Genomic DNA, 18,502 nt, shown 5'->3' with positions numbered 1-18,502 from the left:
TGCCTGCCTAGGCAGCTCCCTCCAGGGGCCAGCTGACCTAGAGCGTGCAACCTGGGAGCAAGAGGCGGGGACAGTAGAGCACAGCCAGCCTCCCTGCCTGCATTCTTCTGGCTCCACCCCAGTGCCTGCCGTGGCGCTGGGACTTGTGGCTGCACAGGAGAGCCCAGAGCAGCAACTTAAAAAAAAAACCAAAAACAATGCAATTTCTTTACGTGCCTCCCAGCATGCTGCGGAAAATGTCTCCATGTGCCACTAATGGCATGCATGCCAGGGGTTACTGACCCTTGATCTATATGCTTGAGGAGCATTTATACAAATGCTCCAGGAGGTTGGGGTGGGAGTGGGGAAGTGCTTTAACTAGAGCAGCTCCAAAAGCTGCTGTAATTAAAGCACCCAGAGCGTCAAATGTATGAGTTCCTGTACTGAAAAATGGTGGCGGGGATGCTTTAACTAAAGCTCGCCGAACAAGTTTTAGTTAAAGCACCCCCACTGCCATTTTTCAGTGCTAAGACACTGATACATGGAACGGCAGAGTTTGCTGGAGCTGGGACACAGAAAAATATTGTGGGTTAAGTGAATTAGTATTATGGTATAGGTTAATTTTGTATGAACTTTTTATGTTTTAATGAAATACAGGAAATGGATAGTCACTTTTGTCATCCTCTAAGAAATATGAAGAGTCAAATTAAAGGTCATAGTTTGGTACAGACAGTGGTGCTCAACCTCCCAGCCTCACTAGCCTGAGTGGTGCAGGGCTGGTCTGCGGGATGGACCCCACAAGTGGGGTTGGTCTATGGGCCGGATCCAGCATTGGGTTGTTTATTTAACACAATTAAAAATTCTAGATTATTAGTGTAGTTTTTGCAAGTTACAGTTTTCCTTTAAGATTGCTGCACAACATGTTAATCAAAATGCACCTTGGAAAGCAGCTGTGATTTTCTGCTTGGATAGAGACATGTGCCATTTATATATCATGTGGCAGGAGTGGGGTTTTCTGGCTATGAATTTGCATGGGATCAACAAAGATACTTTTATTGTTAATTTATTCTAGCATTCATTATCTGTATTACATGAGCACTAAGAAAATTTGGCTAAGATTTCATTCCAGCATGCTATCTTCTACAAACACAACCTTTCATTGCAATTTGCCACATGCTTGTGCTTTGCATGTGATTTGTCTCAGTGAAATTTCATCTGCCCAGCCATATACAAAAGCTATTATAATCTCAAAACACAACTCTCAAATGTAATAAAAAACAAAATCAAAAGTGAGTAAATCAAATGGGCACAGATAGTGCCCATCAATCTTATCAATCTTATCTCAGCTATTTTTGGTAATAGAGGTATGAAGCTTTTAATGTCACATGTAATTGAGATCAGATCAATCAGGACACTATCACATCCTACTGAAAGCAGCTAATGTTAATCAGAATTACCACTGGTAGATAACAAAAGGTACCTGATGTAGCTGTCCATTTCTTAAGAAAGAATGACATGTAGCAATAATATGAGCTGAAGAACCACCTGCAGTTATACATATATTTTTGCACCCAAGGCCAGGCAGTTAATGTTGAGTTTTATGCCTGCCACATACTCATATCACAATATTTCTTATGTTTACTTCATGTCCTTCTTAAAATTGCATCCTATTCCCCTTTTTCTTCTGTGGCAGTGGTGCAGAATGTTGATGAGCTGATGTTAAGAATGATGTTAAGTCATTTTCAAATAATTTTTTTTTCAAGAGCCAAGCACCCAACCTGCATTTTTCTAGGCAATTTATGGTTCAATTTTTCTGTCACTATACTTGACTACTACAAGTAGTAGTCACTATACTTGACTACTTGTATAGTAGTCTACTACTACTACTACAAATAGTAGTCACTATACTTGACTACTTGACTACTACTTTCATATTCAAATGAAAATTTACCTTTTATTTTCTGGATTTAGGAATTATTTATATAAATAAAAATATTATAAATTATATTTTTATACTTTAATTCACCTGTTCTGTGTATGTACATACACCCACAGAAAGGGTGTTATAAAACTCTTTATGACTATTTTTATGTGCAGTAAAAATAAGTAAACTAAACTGTTTGGCATAAAATAGCCAAATGATAATTAAGTTCTAATTTTATTATCTAGCTAAAAGTAACTGTGTGTTAACCACCCAGTTTTCTTCAGCTCCTAATTAAATGGCAACAGTTGTGTGACTTCTCTCTAATTTCTCTGTTTGAGCTTTACCACCAAGTGATTCAGGTGGGTTTTTTTGTTTTTTTTAATCTAGTGCTATAGTTTTAAACAACATATGCTAGAATTTTTCAATTGATTTCAGTGAACTCAGCAGTAGACCATGGATTTTAACACAAGAAGTCTCACAAAGGTGCCTTTTTTACACCGCCTACAAAGCAGTAAAATGGCTGTAAAGCCCAATCCTGCAATTACAGGATAGTGAGAAAAAGTGAGTTGACTGAATCAAGGCCACTCAGCTCCTCACATGTATTCATCCACACCTTGTAATGCATGTAGTTATGACTAAGAATGTAAAATAGTTAAAATTCTGGCAATTTGAGCAAACTCTTCAAAGCCCATTTTGAATGTAGGGAGCTTCAGACTTCTCTGCTGTCCTTGTCTTTTCCCATTCTGCTAAAATCTGAAGGACATTAGTAGAAAAAAATCTTACCTCTGGCACAAGGACAGCAAGAAGCTCACTCTTTTCAAATAGTGCACCCTTGGACAGCTATTTTGTCCGTGGAAATTCAGGAGGTAGTAACTGAGCAACAGATGACCATCTCTGGGGAGAACTAGTTACCTGACAAAAAGGAAAGGTAACTATAGAAGAGAAAGTCTTTTCCTTAGACATATTAGAGAGATGGGGAAGAGATTAGAGAACGTTTGTGTTCCTCAGGAGAAAAAATGTGCAGGAAGGCAAGGACATAGGAAGGAACCTGGCCTCCTTAGAAGATACTGACCTAAATCCACAAAAATAAAAAATCATGAATGCTGAAAAAATGGTGTCAGGAAAATTCATAGAAGTATTTTTAAAACGTCTCACAATCTGTGAAGAAAGGAGTAATTAGTTTTAGAACTTTTACAAGCATCTGTTATATGTTTGAACTATTATGTGTCTCTGAAATTTTAAGCCTGAGTATCCACTGGAACTTTGAGAAAGATCTGGGGAGTTTAAGACCCCTGGCAGATGATATACTTAAGACATGATTAGCCACATCTTAAGTAGTAACCAGGCCACTGTTTCATACAATTAATCATTCAATAAAACAGGGAATAAGCCAAAAAGTTATTACATAAAGTATGTGTAGCAACTTTGTGGCTGGTTCTAGTAGCACCTTAAATTGAACATGTGGCCAGGCCAATCAGGTGATTGGGGCTCCCAGCCATGAAGGCACATCGGAAACCTTGACACTGATGTTCTCCCAGGCTGGGACTCAAAGCCAGATGTACCGGACACTCAGCTTCCTACTTACCAGTGTAGGGTGTGCCTGAGATCATGATCAGTACCTGCACCAGTAAGAAGGCAGGCACAATTGGGATCTGATCTCCAGTCCTACAATTGTGGATCAGATCCCATCATACCTTTAACTGAACATCTGCCACAACTTAAAAAACAGATGCTAGGGCCTTGGCAGTGAGACCATGGCATCTCAACTTTCAAATGCAGTGCTAGGCAGAGGATCTATATCATAAAGTATACCTGGAGACCCAAAGTGCAGTGCCTGCCTGGGTTCAGGATCAAGATGCTTAAATACATTACTCCCAAGGATCAGGCTGTCAAAAAGCTGTGAAGTTTCTTCCTTTGGAATTACCTATTACTAGGACTACAACACTACACCTTAACATAAGATTGAATGCAGTCCTACACACAAACTATAATACATTATACTTTGTAACAATGTTTAACTGTTAGAGAAATGCTTCTAGTAAATTTAAGGACAAACCATGTCATTTGTTTTCTTTTCTTATTTTAAATCAAAGGATATTTTGTTTGCTCACCACTGAGCTAGTTTTTTACAGTTACTTGTAAACTTGGCTTCATATATTTCAAATAGCATTTACTGAGAAATAAAACATTACAAATACGCTTTGTGCAATTGTTATTGTATATTTGACTTAATTTTCCCCATGAGACTGCTGCAACCTTTGAATTTTTGACAAGATAGTTAACCTTCACTTTTACCAATTTACTTCCTGCACACCAACAAAATGGAAATAATTTAGTTCAAAATGTAAATCACACAAAGTAAGAGACACAAAAAGACTTCCTCAGAAAAAAATGCACAAAGCTTTTTTCAGAAGAGAGGTCAGGACCAATTACTTCAATGGAATATTTTTTGCCTATGTAAAACTAGATTTTTTTATGGCACCATTCTGAGTTCCCTTTTGAAGCAGGGAAGCAGCTTCTACAAAATACTTATCAACATTAAAATAAAAAGAAATATACACATTACACTTTGTGCATATCCCCAGTAATGTCTACCACAATAAACTGTATTGGCAGGAATATTTTGTTGTATAGGTAAACTGCACCAAAACATGCTACAAGGATATCCTATTAACACATTTTTTAACTTACCGTCCTTGTACGTCATTCCAGTCACTTCGAAGCCTTTCGTTTTCTTTTTGCAGGTGCTCGTTTTTGGCATGAAGTCTTGCTATGCAATCTAGGCAATAGCTAATCAGCTCTTGAATGACTTCAGCTGGAGCTGAGACTTTCTGTAGCTTCAGTGATCCAAGTCTAAACTAGGACAAAAGGAAAAACTGAGTTACTTTGGTAGAACTAGAAAGGTCAAAGAACCCAGATTCAATCAAACCCAGATGTACTCTTAATAAGCATAAAGAGTGAACAAGTAAATCTTTGAAAGGTTTTGTTAAAAGTTACAACATAGCCAAAAGAGCACGTGTAGAAAAGAAACAACTGTGTGTGAATATTTTCTGTTTTTATTCAATCTCATGTATGTATAAAGGGTCTATTATTACAGTATTTACACAATGACATTAGCTTCCATCAGTATGAAAGAACGATATAGTACACTGTGTTAATAATCTGTTCCTGTAAGGAATAGGAGGTTAACAGCATGTACACATAACAAAACATGTCAAGCAAAGTTTTGCAGTGCAGGCCTAGAAGAAAAGAGAACAGAAAGGTATTTTATTGAATTGTTCCTGTTTACAGTTCCTGATAAAATAACCAGAGTGGAATTTGTCACTTACTCTGAGCAATCAGAGCAGCCATACAACATAAAACTACTAAGGCAAAAAAACAATATACATGTTCATAATAAATCCTTCAACATTAATGTAGTACCACAGATGCCTATGGTGCTTTACAGATCCTCAAGAGAAGCCTTTCCCATAAGTTTTCCCTCTAATGGCTCAAGCCAGCAAACCTTTAATAATGCAAGTCATCCCAATTATTTCAGTGGGATTCCTCATATAAGCAGAGTTACAGGATAAGGTCTATAGGCAGTAGTGGGGCTCTCTGCTGTTGAAGATGCTACAGCAAATAGAGACATCATTAAAATTAAGAGAATTCCTACCAATTCTAGAACATGTACCAAAAGTGAAGGCTTAGTCTAACACTGAACAGTGAACTTTTCTAGGTTTAGATATATACTTCATGTTAGGCTGTTTTCCTTTACGTTCTACTGTTTACAGTTATATGGAACAGATGACAAGATGCATTTAAATTATTTTTAGAAGTCAGATTACATTATCAGTTCCCCCAAAGTGACACCATAGGCCCTGGATATCACACTTGCCTGACAGCCTTAACAAAGGTGGACATTTGTGTAAAGGAAACTGTTTTTCATCACTTGCAAGCCATCACCAACCTAATGGATAAAGAATTCATGCTATACTTTAATTAGTAACCATAGTATGTCAAAATACAGTAGTAAGGATAAATGAAAATGTAATCTTCTTGCTGCCTTAAATTAAATTAGAGAAAGAAGAGCAACTAAATCTGAAAAAAACTAACTTGTACATTTCTTGGAATATAATGAATTCAGGTAAAGTAAATACAAATATTTATTCACAACAAAGAGCGTGAATCTCATTCTCCCAGTGTACCACTTATGCTCTATGTTGTGTAAGGAATTCTGATTACAAAACAAATTTAAAGTGAACTGTAATATATTTCCATAGCAAGTGAATGTTGTAGGGGTACCCACATAGAAACAATGTATTTATAAGATGTCAAGATATCAATTATGGTATGATTTTATTAATGTATATCTTTACTCATGTTTTCAAAGATTTTATAATTCCACCCTTACTGGTATGTGAGGTACAGCTGAAAGACAAAATCCATAGTTTTTACCTGTCAGTCATGAAGGATTTCCCAAGCAAATGAAGAGCTAGTGGGGTTCATATTGTTGAGAACAATGCAGGAACAACATACTATTAATGTGCCATCCAACTATCATAGGGTTCTAGACATTTCCTGACTGTGTTCTACATTTCCTTGGAGATACTGCATCAGCTAGAGCTTTATCTGGAAATCTCCTTAAGAATATTTTTCTTCAATGCCATAGAACAGGGGTAGGGAACCCCGCAGCAAGCATGTCAGAGCATGGTATGCACAGGCATTTTGCTTGGCATGTGCACATTGGGGAAGGGGCTGGGACTGCACTGCCACAACAAGGATCGGGTCTCTCATGGATCCCCCACTGTCTGCCTCCAGCATGCCAACAGGTTGACGTTTTGGGTGTTTCTGGCACTCTGCGCAAAATCATTACCAACCCCTGCTGTAGAATATTCCCTCTTACTCATCAAGTAAGACTGTGGGAAATGGAATTACTTCTCTGTGTCTTATGCCCTTTTGTATACCAGTGCAGTAAAAGACAGGATTTAGATGCACACTTTTAATAAGCGGCATTCATGGTAAAAGCAGTGAGCATTGCATCTTATTTAAAATAAGCATAACAGGATTATATGGTATGATGACTGAAGCTGCTCACACTTCAGCTTCTCCTATTACTGCTATTAGTGAAAAAAAAACATTACAGGTTTTTTCAGAGAAGACATGGCCTATGAAAATAAAAATGCTATGAGAGTATATATGCCTGTACTTAGACCAGTGGTTCTCAACCTTTTTAGGCTCAAGGTACCCCTTGGGAAATGCCAGCTCTCAGTTTTCACTTGTTTTTAGACTACAGAAAGATAATAGACCAATGCTGATACAAAGAACTCAGAAAGACCACAGCACATCAGACTGTTGTTAACGCTATGAATTCCTATTTGAAATATCTGGTATACATATATTGTGAATCTTGTTTGTATGCCTAGAAGAGCTAATTTTGTGTGGCACCCTGAAAGGATCTCAAGGCACCCAAGGGTGCTGCAGCACCCTAGCTGACAATCACAGGCTTAGACTGAGGCAAGTAAACTGTGTTCATATAGATTCCTTTACCAAGTAAGGAGAGTTTTTATTGTGTTTCCAGACTATGAAAGTATTTGGTTCAATAATCCATGGTACTGTCAATTTAATGTACGCTGAAAATGTTAGCACTAACAATAGTAACTGTTACCTAAGTAAATTACAAATAGTTGGATTTATCTCCTGTAACATGATGACCTGGTACGGGGTCTGCGGGTGCTCGACCACCTGGGCGATAGCGATCATTGTCTGCTGGAGTTTACCATCCAGCGCAAGGTGGCGAAAGCCTCCAGCAAGGCAGCAGCCCTCGACTTCAGGAGGGTGGACTTTAACGAGGTGAGAAAACTAGTGGGGGAAGCACTGAGGTCCCAGAGCAGGAGGGAATTGAATATCCAGGAGGAGTGGTCGTTCCTTAAGGAGACAATCCATCAAGCTCAAAAGGGAAGTAATCCCTACACAAGTCAAAGGGGGCAAGAGGGTGCAAAGGCCCCTATGGCTCACCAAAAGCATCCGGGAACATCTCCAAACAAAAAAGGAGGCATACACCCATTGGAAGGGAGGGGCCATCACAAGAGAGGGCTATACCTTGGTAGCTCAGGAATGTAGGGGGGCGATCAGGAAGGCCAAGGTGGAAATGGAGCGGGAACTAGCGACCCAGATCAAAGACAACAAGAAGTCCTTTTTCAAATACATAGGGGGGCAAAAGAAGGTGCCAGGTAACGTAGGGCCTCTGCAGGACACGCTAAGAAATTTGGTCATTTCACCTGACAGTAAAGCAGAAATATTCAACAATTTCTTTGCCTCCATATTTCTGAGGAGGAACCCGGATATCTCCCCCACTGGCACCCCCAAGGGCCCTGTGGGTGGCACACCCAGGCCTAGGGTTAATGAGGACCTTGTCAGGGAACTTCTGGAGGGATTAGATGTATTTCAATCTGCAGGTCCTGATGATCTCCACCCCAGAGTGCTGAAGGAACTAGCAGGGGTCATTGTGGGACACAGCTCTACAAGCACTCATGGTGCTCGGGCGATATGCCAGAGGAGTGGAAAAGGGTCAATGTGGTCCCCATCTTCAAAAAAGGGAGGAAGGAGGACCCAGGAAACTATAGGCCCATGAGTCTTACCTCGGTCCTGGGGAAGCTTTTCAAAAGAATTATCCTGGCACGTGTCCAGGAAGGACCAGCAGGGGAGGTTATGCTCAGGGGCAACCAGCATGGGTTCATTAGGGGCAGGTCTTGTCAAACCAACCTGGTGGCCTTCTATGACCAGGTCAACAAGTCCTTGGATGCAGGTGTTGCAGTAGATATAGTCTTTCTGGACTTCAGGAAAGCCTTCGACATGGTCTCTCACCCCATTCTCAGTAAGAAACTAGGAGACAGTGGTGTTGATGCCTACACAGTCAGATGGGTCACTAACTGGCTGGAGGGCTGCACTCAGAGGGTGGTGGTGGACAGGTCTTATTTGACCTGGAGGGATGTGGGCAGTGGGGTTCCCCAAGGCTCAGTCCTCAAGCCCGCACTATTCAACATCTTCATCAGTGACTTGGGCGAGGGGGTAGAAAGCACCCTGTTCAAAGTTGCAGATGACACTAAGATGTGGGGTGAAGTGGGAATGCTAGTAGGAAGGAACAGGCTGCAAGCGGATCTAGACAGGTTACAGGGGTTGGCCAACGAGAACAGGATGGGGTTCAACACTGACAAGTGCAGGGTAATGCACCTGGGGAGGAGGAACCAGCAGCACACCTACAGGCTGGGGAACTCCCTTCTCATCAGCACAGAGGCAGAAAAGGATCTTGGTGTCATTATTGATGCCACAATGAACATGGGCTGACAAAGTGGGGATGCAGTCAGGAAGGCCAACCATACCTTGTCGTGTATCCACAGATGCATCTCAAGCAGGTCCAAGGAGGTGATCCTCCCCCTCTATGCGGCACTGGTCAGGCCGCAGCTGGAGTACTGCATCCAGTTCTGGGTGCTGCACTTCAGAAGGGATGTGGCCAATATGGAGAGGGTCCAAAGGAGGGCCATCCACATGATCAAGGGTAAGCAGGGCAGGCCCTACCTGAGAGACTGAACCTGTTCAGCCTCCAAAAGAGAAGGCTGAGAGGGGATCTAGTGGCAGTCTACAAACTAGTCAAGGAGGACCAGCAGGCATTGGGAGAGTCCCTGTTCCGCTGAGCACTCCCGGGAGTTACAAGAAACAACAGACACAAGCTAGCGGAGGGTAGTTTCAGGCTAGACATTAGGAGGTGCTATTTCACTGTCAGGGCGGCTAGAACCTGGAACCAACTTCCAAAAGAAGTGGTGCTGGCTCCTACCCTGGGGGTCTTTAAAAAAAGGCTGGACGAACATCTGGCCAGGGTTGTTTGACCCCAGGACTCTTTCCTGCCGTGGCAGGGGGTCAGACTAGATGATCTCCTCAGGTCCCTTCCAACCCTACCAACTATGAAACTATGAAACATGTCTAGTGTTGAGAGACTGATAAGTAATCTAGGAGAAATGATAAGACTGCTAGATTAGATAGAATGTTGATCCCCCATTTCCAGTGAAAATATTTGAGGAAAAATGCTGACTATTCATGAAACAGTGTAGAGAGAATATTATCTCAAGTCAATTTTACTCTAAAATAAATAGGACCTGAGTCTCATTGAATCCCAAGTTGGAAAACTAAGCAGCTAAAAATGCAGATGCTATAACTCCCTCCCCCACCCAAGATTCATGTTTTATTAAAATCTACAAATAAAAGAGAAGTTATAATGTGCAAAAAATATTGATCAATAGGCAAGGGAATATTTGGAAATATATGCACAAGCATACTTGTAAAAAATAAAAGGAGTTATTAATCTCATTGCAGTTAATTATAGTCTAAAGTATAAGAAACTCCTGAGAAGATCCACATATGTGATTGAAGTGCAAAACTCTAAAAAGTATAGGGTTAGGTAAGGTATTCTTATAAATCGTGTCCTAAATTTCCTGACTAACATGAAGCTCAAAGCTCAACATAACCACTGTATTTATCTAATTCTGCATATAATGTATTTGCAGTATAGATCATTTTCCCCCTCACATGTATTAAATTTTCATTTTTTCAGGCTGAATCTCATTTGGTTAATTCCTACATGTTACTTAATTCTCTCTAGATCAATCTGTATTTTCTTGCTATCTTTCCAACTGTTGCAATTCTCTCTTGCTACATCACCTGCAAAAGTAATTAATATACTGCTTCCTCCTGCTTCCTCCTTTAAATCATTCACAAAAATATTAAGTAAAAACAAACTCCACACTGACACATTAAACTCTTCATTCCCTAAAGACAATGAATTGCTTGTACTGGTGAATCGTTCCTTCTGCATCCCCTCTATCTCTATTTGGTTGTCATTGTTATTTTACTTTAAGAAACATGCAGACAGAATTAGAACTAATCAGGAAATTGCTGTCTCAGCTTCTCCAGAAATTACACTCAGCACTACTCCTTCAGACTAATACCTTTCATTAGTAAACACAGGAACAAAATCCTAGAGTGAAAAAGGCATTTTTTCTTACACATTTCCCAACAAAATTTGAAATGTCTCTTGCTTTATTGGTAAATGAAGTTCTACTACAAATAGCCATTGACTATTTGTAGCCCATGCTCTTTCAAATTATCTAGATTATTTACATATATCATTTAAACACATTATTTCTTCACTAAATTCTTTCTAAATTATTGGGGAGTAAGTTGTCGCCGTGTTGGTCTAAGGACATAGGGAGACAAGGTTCATTGAGTGAATCTGATATCTTTTATTAGACCAACTTAAATAGTTGGAAACAATTTTTTCCCCATAAGCTTGCTAAGAAACCCGTAAGATGGCTAAGACATTTTTTTTTCTAACTATTTAAGTTGGTCTAATAAAAGGTATTAGATTCACCAAAAGAACCTTGTCTGCCCTTCTAAATTACTGAAGTTCAAAGGAATAAATTAATTTCATTTGAGGCAATGATGTACATCAGTGAAAGAAGATGAAAGATGACTTTGAATGAAATTTCACAGAACTGTATAAAAATTGAAAAATTCTGATTCCCTAATTGTGCTGCAACTTCTCCCACGAACTTTGAAGAAATTTCATAGATTTCATAGACATTAGGGCTGGAAGGAACCTCAGAAAATCATCGAGTCCAAGCCCCTGCCCCAGGGGCAGGAAGTCAGCTGGGGTCATAGGATCCCAGCAAGATAAACATCCAATTTTCTCTTGAAGGTGTTAAAAGTAGGTGCTTGAACCACCTCTGATGGCAGGCTATTCCAGACCTTGGGGGCTCAGAGATACCTTGTTAGCATGAAACATTTCCATTGTTGGAAAGTATCTCTTGTAGATGAACAGATAGCTTCAGCTAGATGCCTAGACCCAACCAGAAGGAGGAAGAAGGAACTATATAATTTTAAAAATTGTTGCTCCCCAACCTAAACTAGCTCCTGACAACTCCAAGATTCAATTCAATGAAGCCAATAATTGAGGTACAAAGCAACCAATGGGTAGGCCAAAATTATCTAAAAAAATATTTGTCTTCTACCATCAAACAGCAGTGCACTGCACTGACCAGAACTTGGACATATTTTTAAGGAAATAACAGGCAGAATCTTCTCGACAGCAGGCACAAGACAAAGAGAAGAAAAATCTTTACAACGGAGAACCAAAGGAAAACTGCTACTGTCATCTCCAGATCACAATGTAAGATAAATTAGAGCAAAATAAAGTTTAATGGGATATTTACAAGTAACATCATGATTGACCTGCCATGTTTACAAGTAATAGCATGATTAATGTGAATAAACAGACATGCACTGCCTCTTACTTGACCTACTACTTGAACAGAGAGACAAGCAGCTCTTACTGGACCTCCTTCTGGCATAAGAATGGTGAAAACATTGGGGCTAAATCAGGAGAAAACCTGACATGCTGATTTTTGAATCTTTGGTCAGAACTTAAATGCCATAGTGACAAACACTCATTAATGTTAACAACAGATAAATGCATAGGAGTATTAGATTACTGCTCTTGATGAAGAATTCTAGTAATTTGCTCATGAAAACAGGTGCTAAATTATTATGGTAAAACCTATAAGGTTCTATTAGTAAGAAGGACACACTGAAACATTTAGTTGCATTTTTACTTTTGGCCACGATTCTTATCACATCTCTCAAGCATCTGCTTAACTATTCTTTTTAACAATGTTTTTTACCCCAAATCAATTTAGGGAATTAGGAGTTCTCAGGAGCCCAATACCATGTGACAAAGATATTTGCTGCTTAGTTGAGGAACCCTTGTTTGCTCCGATCGTGGTGGTCTGCAGCAGCTGTAGAGTATGGCTTCTGACTTGTATGTTTTTTAAATTCTTAAAACTTGACCCATAATATTTTCCTGTTGCTGCCTGCTAATTTCATACTACATCTGGCTGATTTTGTAAATAGTTTTCACAGAAGGATTCACCCCCTTTTGATTCTTTTTCTCATAAAGAGATTGGAATGTTCATATTGATTAATTCAGTCATTCAAATAATCTCAAGATACAGTTACAGAAGCTGAACTGTTCTCTATTATACAGAATTACCTTAAACCCAACTTATTTATGCCCCCTTTTCTCATATCTGGGAAAAAGGGTTTAATTTATCTCACTCATTTCCTTGTTGTTACTTCTGAGTTGAACTTGTGCATATCCTTACTTGTTTAATTCTTTTGTTCTTAGATACAGATGCTGTCCTCCCCAAGTAAATTTTAAGTAAATGTCCTTTTCCCCAGCAAAATGTTAGCAAGGATCTAAGGGAAGATCCACCATCTTTAGTAAATTTACAGTATCACATCAGGCATGGCTCCTGCGTTTCCTCCTGCTGAGAGGTGATAAAGCCCAACAGATCCTTTTGCCAATGCTCCATTCAAAACTTTTCTCTACACTGGTATTCAGAGCACCACCACACAGGACAGCATCAAAGAGCACAGAGATGAGCATCTGTGTACTCTCCATGACCTTGCCATTTTATTCTTCTCTGCTCCAGTTACACTGTGTCTTGTTGTATCAATAAAATAGAGGTGAGCATTTATTTAGGATGCAGGGTCACTTAAGTTGGGGTGAGTTGTTGAGGGCCACCGGGTAGGGAGATGCTAGTTGATCCTATCTGGCCTGCTGGCTGCCTCCAGGAGCCTAAGAAGAGAGAACTGCACCCTACATCACTCTGCTCTGCCACAGTTAGGGCCAGGCCGGGTCAGGCAGCACACAGACTCCTCTTCCGCTCTGCCTGGCTTCCTGTTGGTACCACGCAGTCCTGGCATTGCGGCTGCTGGGCCCACATGGCACAGGGTGCAATGCAGCATGCTGAATAGCTGTCCCACCTGCCTGCACATCCACTGCGATGAGCTTCTGCTGCTGCCATGCTGCACTAGGAAAGTCAGGGGCGGCTGTGGCTGGCATGGATTCACCTCCTAGTGGTACCGTGGCAGCAGTGGCTCATTGTGATGGGCAAATGAGCAGGTGGGACAGCTACTCAGTGTGCTGCATCACGCCACATCCTGTGCAGGGTCAGCTGCTGGTGGCCACAGTCCCAGGACTGTGCAGCAACAACAACAACAGGAAGCCAGGTGGGGGGAATGGATAAGGTGGGTGGGGGCAGAGGTGTCTGCATGGCCCAGCCTGGCTCCAGTTGTTACAAAGTGGAGTGGAGTGACACAGCATGCAGCCCTCTATCCTCACGCTCCCAGCAGCAGCAGGTGGGCTGGACAGGATCAGTTTGTGAGCCAGGGACAGCTATATTTTGCCCAGCCCTGCCATAAAATGTATAGAGAAGTATTTAGGCTGGGGTGGGTTTTTTTCATTTTATTCTGATTTTTTTCATCAAGTCCCAAAAGCCATCTTAATTAGCAAACTCTGGCAAAAAGAAGAAATACTCGAGAGCAGCATATATTCAGATCCAAACTAGGAAAGAATCCACACAAGTAAGAATTATAATGTTCCAGATTTCACTGTAACAGCGCCGCAGCTTCGACGCGGTTACTAGAAGAGAGGTAACAGCTGCTGGGAACGAAGACAGCCAGGAAATTGATGGATAACCCCGGGAAGCCAATACGAAGCCAGGAAAGTGTAATAAAAAAGGGGAGGAAACTTACCAAGGGTGCCTTCGGGCATGCACTCACAGAAACGAACCAGAAGGGACACTCCAAGACGGAAGTAGGAGTTGTGAGGGGAATTGAGACGTCCTTCCCCTGATCGCGTCCTATCTGATAGAAGACAGTCTCGGCAGTGAGTTATCAACGAAGCGGCAGCACGGGAGCCACCCGCAGCTCCGAGGTGGCTCAGCATGGGGATTCCCCGAGCAAGGGGTAGGACGGGGAGAAGAGAAAAGAAGAGACAGAGAGAAAAGGGCGGAGAAGCCCTGGCCGTGTCCAGTAGCCCCAGTAACTCCAGGCTCTCTTTGGAGGAAAAAGGGGAAGCAGAGACGGCAGAAAGTGAAAGAAATTGATGAAGCCAGGCTTTAGAAGCCGGCACAAGCCGCGGCCGGGGGGGGAATCCCGGTATCGGCGTCAATCAGCCATTAATTGCCTTGTTGACGGCTGATTATTGCAGAAGAGGATAGGAAATTGACTAAGCTAGGCTTTAGAAGCCGACACAAACCGCGGCCGAGGGGAATCCCAATCTCGGCGACCAACAGGCATTAATTAGCCTTGTTAAGGACTGGTTATTGAGTAACAAGCAAACCAGCGACCCTACGTTACTCCCAGATGGCAGACCGTGGGAACCCAGGGCAAGACCGAGGAATCCAAGTCTAAAGGGAGAGAGAGAAAGCCAGATTTACTTTAATAAAGCACTTGCAATGAAGATCTGACCTGTGTGGTTATTACCGGGGTACCGGTATCTAACAACTATTACTCCCCCCCTCACAAATCTCATTTAGATCAAGTTGTGGCAGGCAGGAATTGGGGGGAGTTACCTGAAAACCGGATACCCAGGACGAGCACGCACTCACATTCACAACAAATACAAAGTGAACATTCAAATAAATATTAGAGTTATCTGAAATCATACTATGCTATGCTATACTATGCTATTCTTTTCAGACTCATTTATACAGCACAGACAGACATTCGCTTTCCCAAGAGAAACTCTCATGGGGGCGACTTAACCCTGGTTGCCCTTCAGTTATGTTTCTCCTGGACCAGCCATTTTCAATTTGGGTGAAAAAGCCTGGACAGTGACTCTCTCAGGAGATACTGAATGTCTCTACAAGGCCAGTGTTTGTGGAAGCATCTATACTTAGAAAGTCCACTGGGATAAGGTACTGACATTTCTCTTTAATACCAAACAAATTTTGTCAGACAGACCTACTGGTAACATTAAGTACAACTGATCTAAAAAAGTAATTTTAACTGTGGTTTACAGATTAGGCAGATCATACAGGTATGAATTGTTGCTAATGATAAATTAACTTGAAATTAAGTAAATTTTAATTTTTTTAACATGACGTTATATAGGCCAACACTCAATGTCCTTCTCACCCCCAACTTAAAGTTGGGTTTGATGCAGCACAGCTTTGAGGTGTGTCATGACCAGCCTAGCCCTTCAAGTGTGTCAAAATCTTCCAACAAAAAATGGAAATGAGACCTGATTTTCATTCAAAAACCTTGGAAAACCTCTTCTGAAACATTTTTAATGGGAATGGGGGATGCTGGATAACAAAATATGCTGGTTAATTCAGCAGCCCGGGCCGCCACTTTTCCCACCACAAATGGGGCATTCACCACCCCTCCCACCACATCGCCGCCTGTCCCACAGCAATGTATTGTGTTGGGGCTCAACTAACTGGAACTTTATTTGACTGTGTGCTTTGTTTAATCACCAGGTATCATGTGCCTTTTAGCTAAGTAAAATATATTGTGGGCTCACCACCGAAACTTCTAAAAAATAAAGCATATCATTTTTGTGAACAGAACTGACCCTTGGAACAATTTTCTTCTTTTACACTAGATGGGTGCTAACAATTATAATTCTGAACTGACTGAAACCAATGAGAAGAGCTAAATCTTATCACAGGAGATAACAAGCTAGGAATTACAACTCCAAATGGCATTTTACAAACAACACTGCATATATATATATATATACATACACATATATATATACACATATATATATACATGCACACACGCACACACATGCATGCAAGCACACACACATGCACAAAAATCAAACAAAAAACCCCTACATGCAAGTGTGATAAAAATGATGCATGAGTTTGGGATGATCATATTACACTGGCAAACAGTACAATAGCATAATTGAATGAAGAGGAGTTTTTTTTTAAGATTTAATAGCTAGTCAAATTGAACTACTTGTTTGGATAAAATCATTTTGTGAACCATTCAAAAAAAAAAAATCTATGAACTTTAAATTTCTGAATCAAAAGGACTGGAGGATTTGTAGCATTAGATTTTAATAAAACTAAAAGCTACCCATCATAATTTACACCCAAATTATTGTTAGGAAACTCACTTGTTCTGTCTGCATCTGTGCTTCAATCTATGAAATGAGGGCAATACTATTTGTCTTCCCTCCTAACTCACATGTGCATAATGAAGATTGACATCCACGTGTATAGTGCTTTGAACAGATAAAGTGCTATGAAAGTACTAAATAATTATAAATCATCTGACTTCTACTGTCACAGAAAAATATATATGAGACAGATTGTGGAGTTGTAGTAGAGCAGAGTTCCTCCATATATATTAGCTTTCAGTCAAGGACATCTGTTTTTAAGACATTAATAAAATAAACAGCCTTAGAGGATGAAAAACTTTGCATCAGTTTCAGACCTCTTTCCCATCCCCTACAACATTCCTGCTAACAAAAGGGTTCATTTTGGCCCAAGAATTTATTTTGATCTAAACACCTGATAAGGATGGGAAGGATGAGAGAAAACGTGGTTGGTGTGAGAGAGAGAAACTTAGGCAACACAGTAAAAAAAACAGACTTGCCTTCCTTTAAAAATATTTCTCCAATTCTGTCCATCAGAGACTGAAGAAGTCTTCCATTCTCATTATATGTTATGATGTACTTTCTATTTCTATAGGCACAATCATAGCCAGATTTTGGAAGCCTTGATAGAGAGCCAATATTGATTAATAATTGTAAAAAACACAGCTATACAACATAAGCAGCTTTTTCAGATTTTCTAAATTATACCTTTGTAAATTGATCAGATTGTTCACAGTTCAGGAATACAGAAAACATTAAAATGATTTTCAGCAAAAAAGTTGTTTTTTAAATCATTTTTATCAACTTATATCCTATAGGAAATGTTTCTGTAAATCTTAGAAGAAGAAAATCTTATTATTCCAGGACAGAGTACACCAATGGGATAGTACAGTACTACACTCCCACTGACCACTCTGACAAGCACCCCCTCGGAATAGATTAAGCTGGCTATATGGCAGACAGTTGATAGCAAAGACAACAAGCGTATAGTATAATAATAATTATTATTTGTTAAGTTCCAGTAATATGCTCTGCATTGTATGATGCAAATATAAAGACAGTCTCTGCCCAAATATGGAAAAAATGAGTTTAATCAATATTTTTATAACAAAGATGCTAAGAGATTTAACATTTAGAAGCAAAAAATGTTAGTAAAACTGCATCTATTTGGTTAAAAAACATGACCTAGAATTGAATGATGCTGACACTTAGCTCCTTATACAAAGAAAGTATTGTTACAAATTTGGATCTGGAAAGCATTATGCCATTTTATTTGCTAAGTCAATCAGTGAGTGGTCTTGATTTTTTAAAGCTGTGCCATCACTATCTCCAGGGAAATCAGTCAACAGAAACCATGACATCTCTGGGTGGGGAAAAGAACCAGTGTACTGGACTATTGCACAATATAGTGATGACAATGTATGAAAGAAGAAATTGCTTGTGTACTGGCAAGCTTTATAAAGCTAGAAAAAATATGATGTGCCCACAGTCACCAAAAAACAGCTGTTTGTATCAGTCAGCATAAAAATGATGCTTGTTAACACTAAAACCAGATTTTTGAGATACAATACAGAACTTCTCTTAGTCCCCTTTTTGGAAGCAATATTTTT

At 40.2% G+C, this 18,502-nt stretch overlaps 1 protein-coding gene across 5 annotated transcripts in view; it reads right to left on the bottom strand.

Moving 5' to 3' along the window:
* Positions 1-18,502, bottom strand: part of XRCC4 (X-ray repair cross complementing 4) — a 322,167-nt gene that overhangs the window by 152,513 nt on the left and 151,152 nt on the right. For all 5 annotated transcript variants that reach the window (XM_025215923.1, XM_025215921.1, XM_025215926.1 and 2 more), the window contains exon 4: positions 4,595-4,761. In XM_025215923.1, the coding sequence (XP_025071708.1) occupies positions 4,595-4,761 (167 nt within the window). The remainder of the gene's footprint in view (positions 1-4,594; positions 4,762-18,502) is intronic.

This window comes from Alligator sinensis, unplaced genomic scaffold, assembly GCF_000455745.1.
Source record: "Alligator sinensis unplaced genomic scaffold, ASM45574v1 scaffold122_1, whole genome shotgun sequence".
Lineage (NCBI taxonomy): Eukaryota > Metazoa > Chordata > Crocodylia > Alligatoridae > Alligator > Alligator sinensis.
This window is presented reverse-complemented; position numbering and strand designations above follow the sequence as displayed.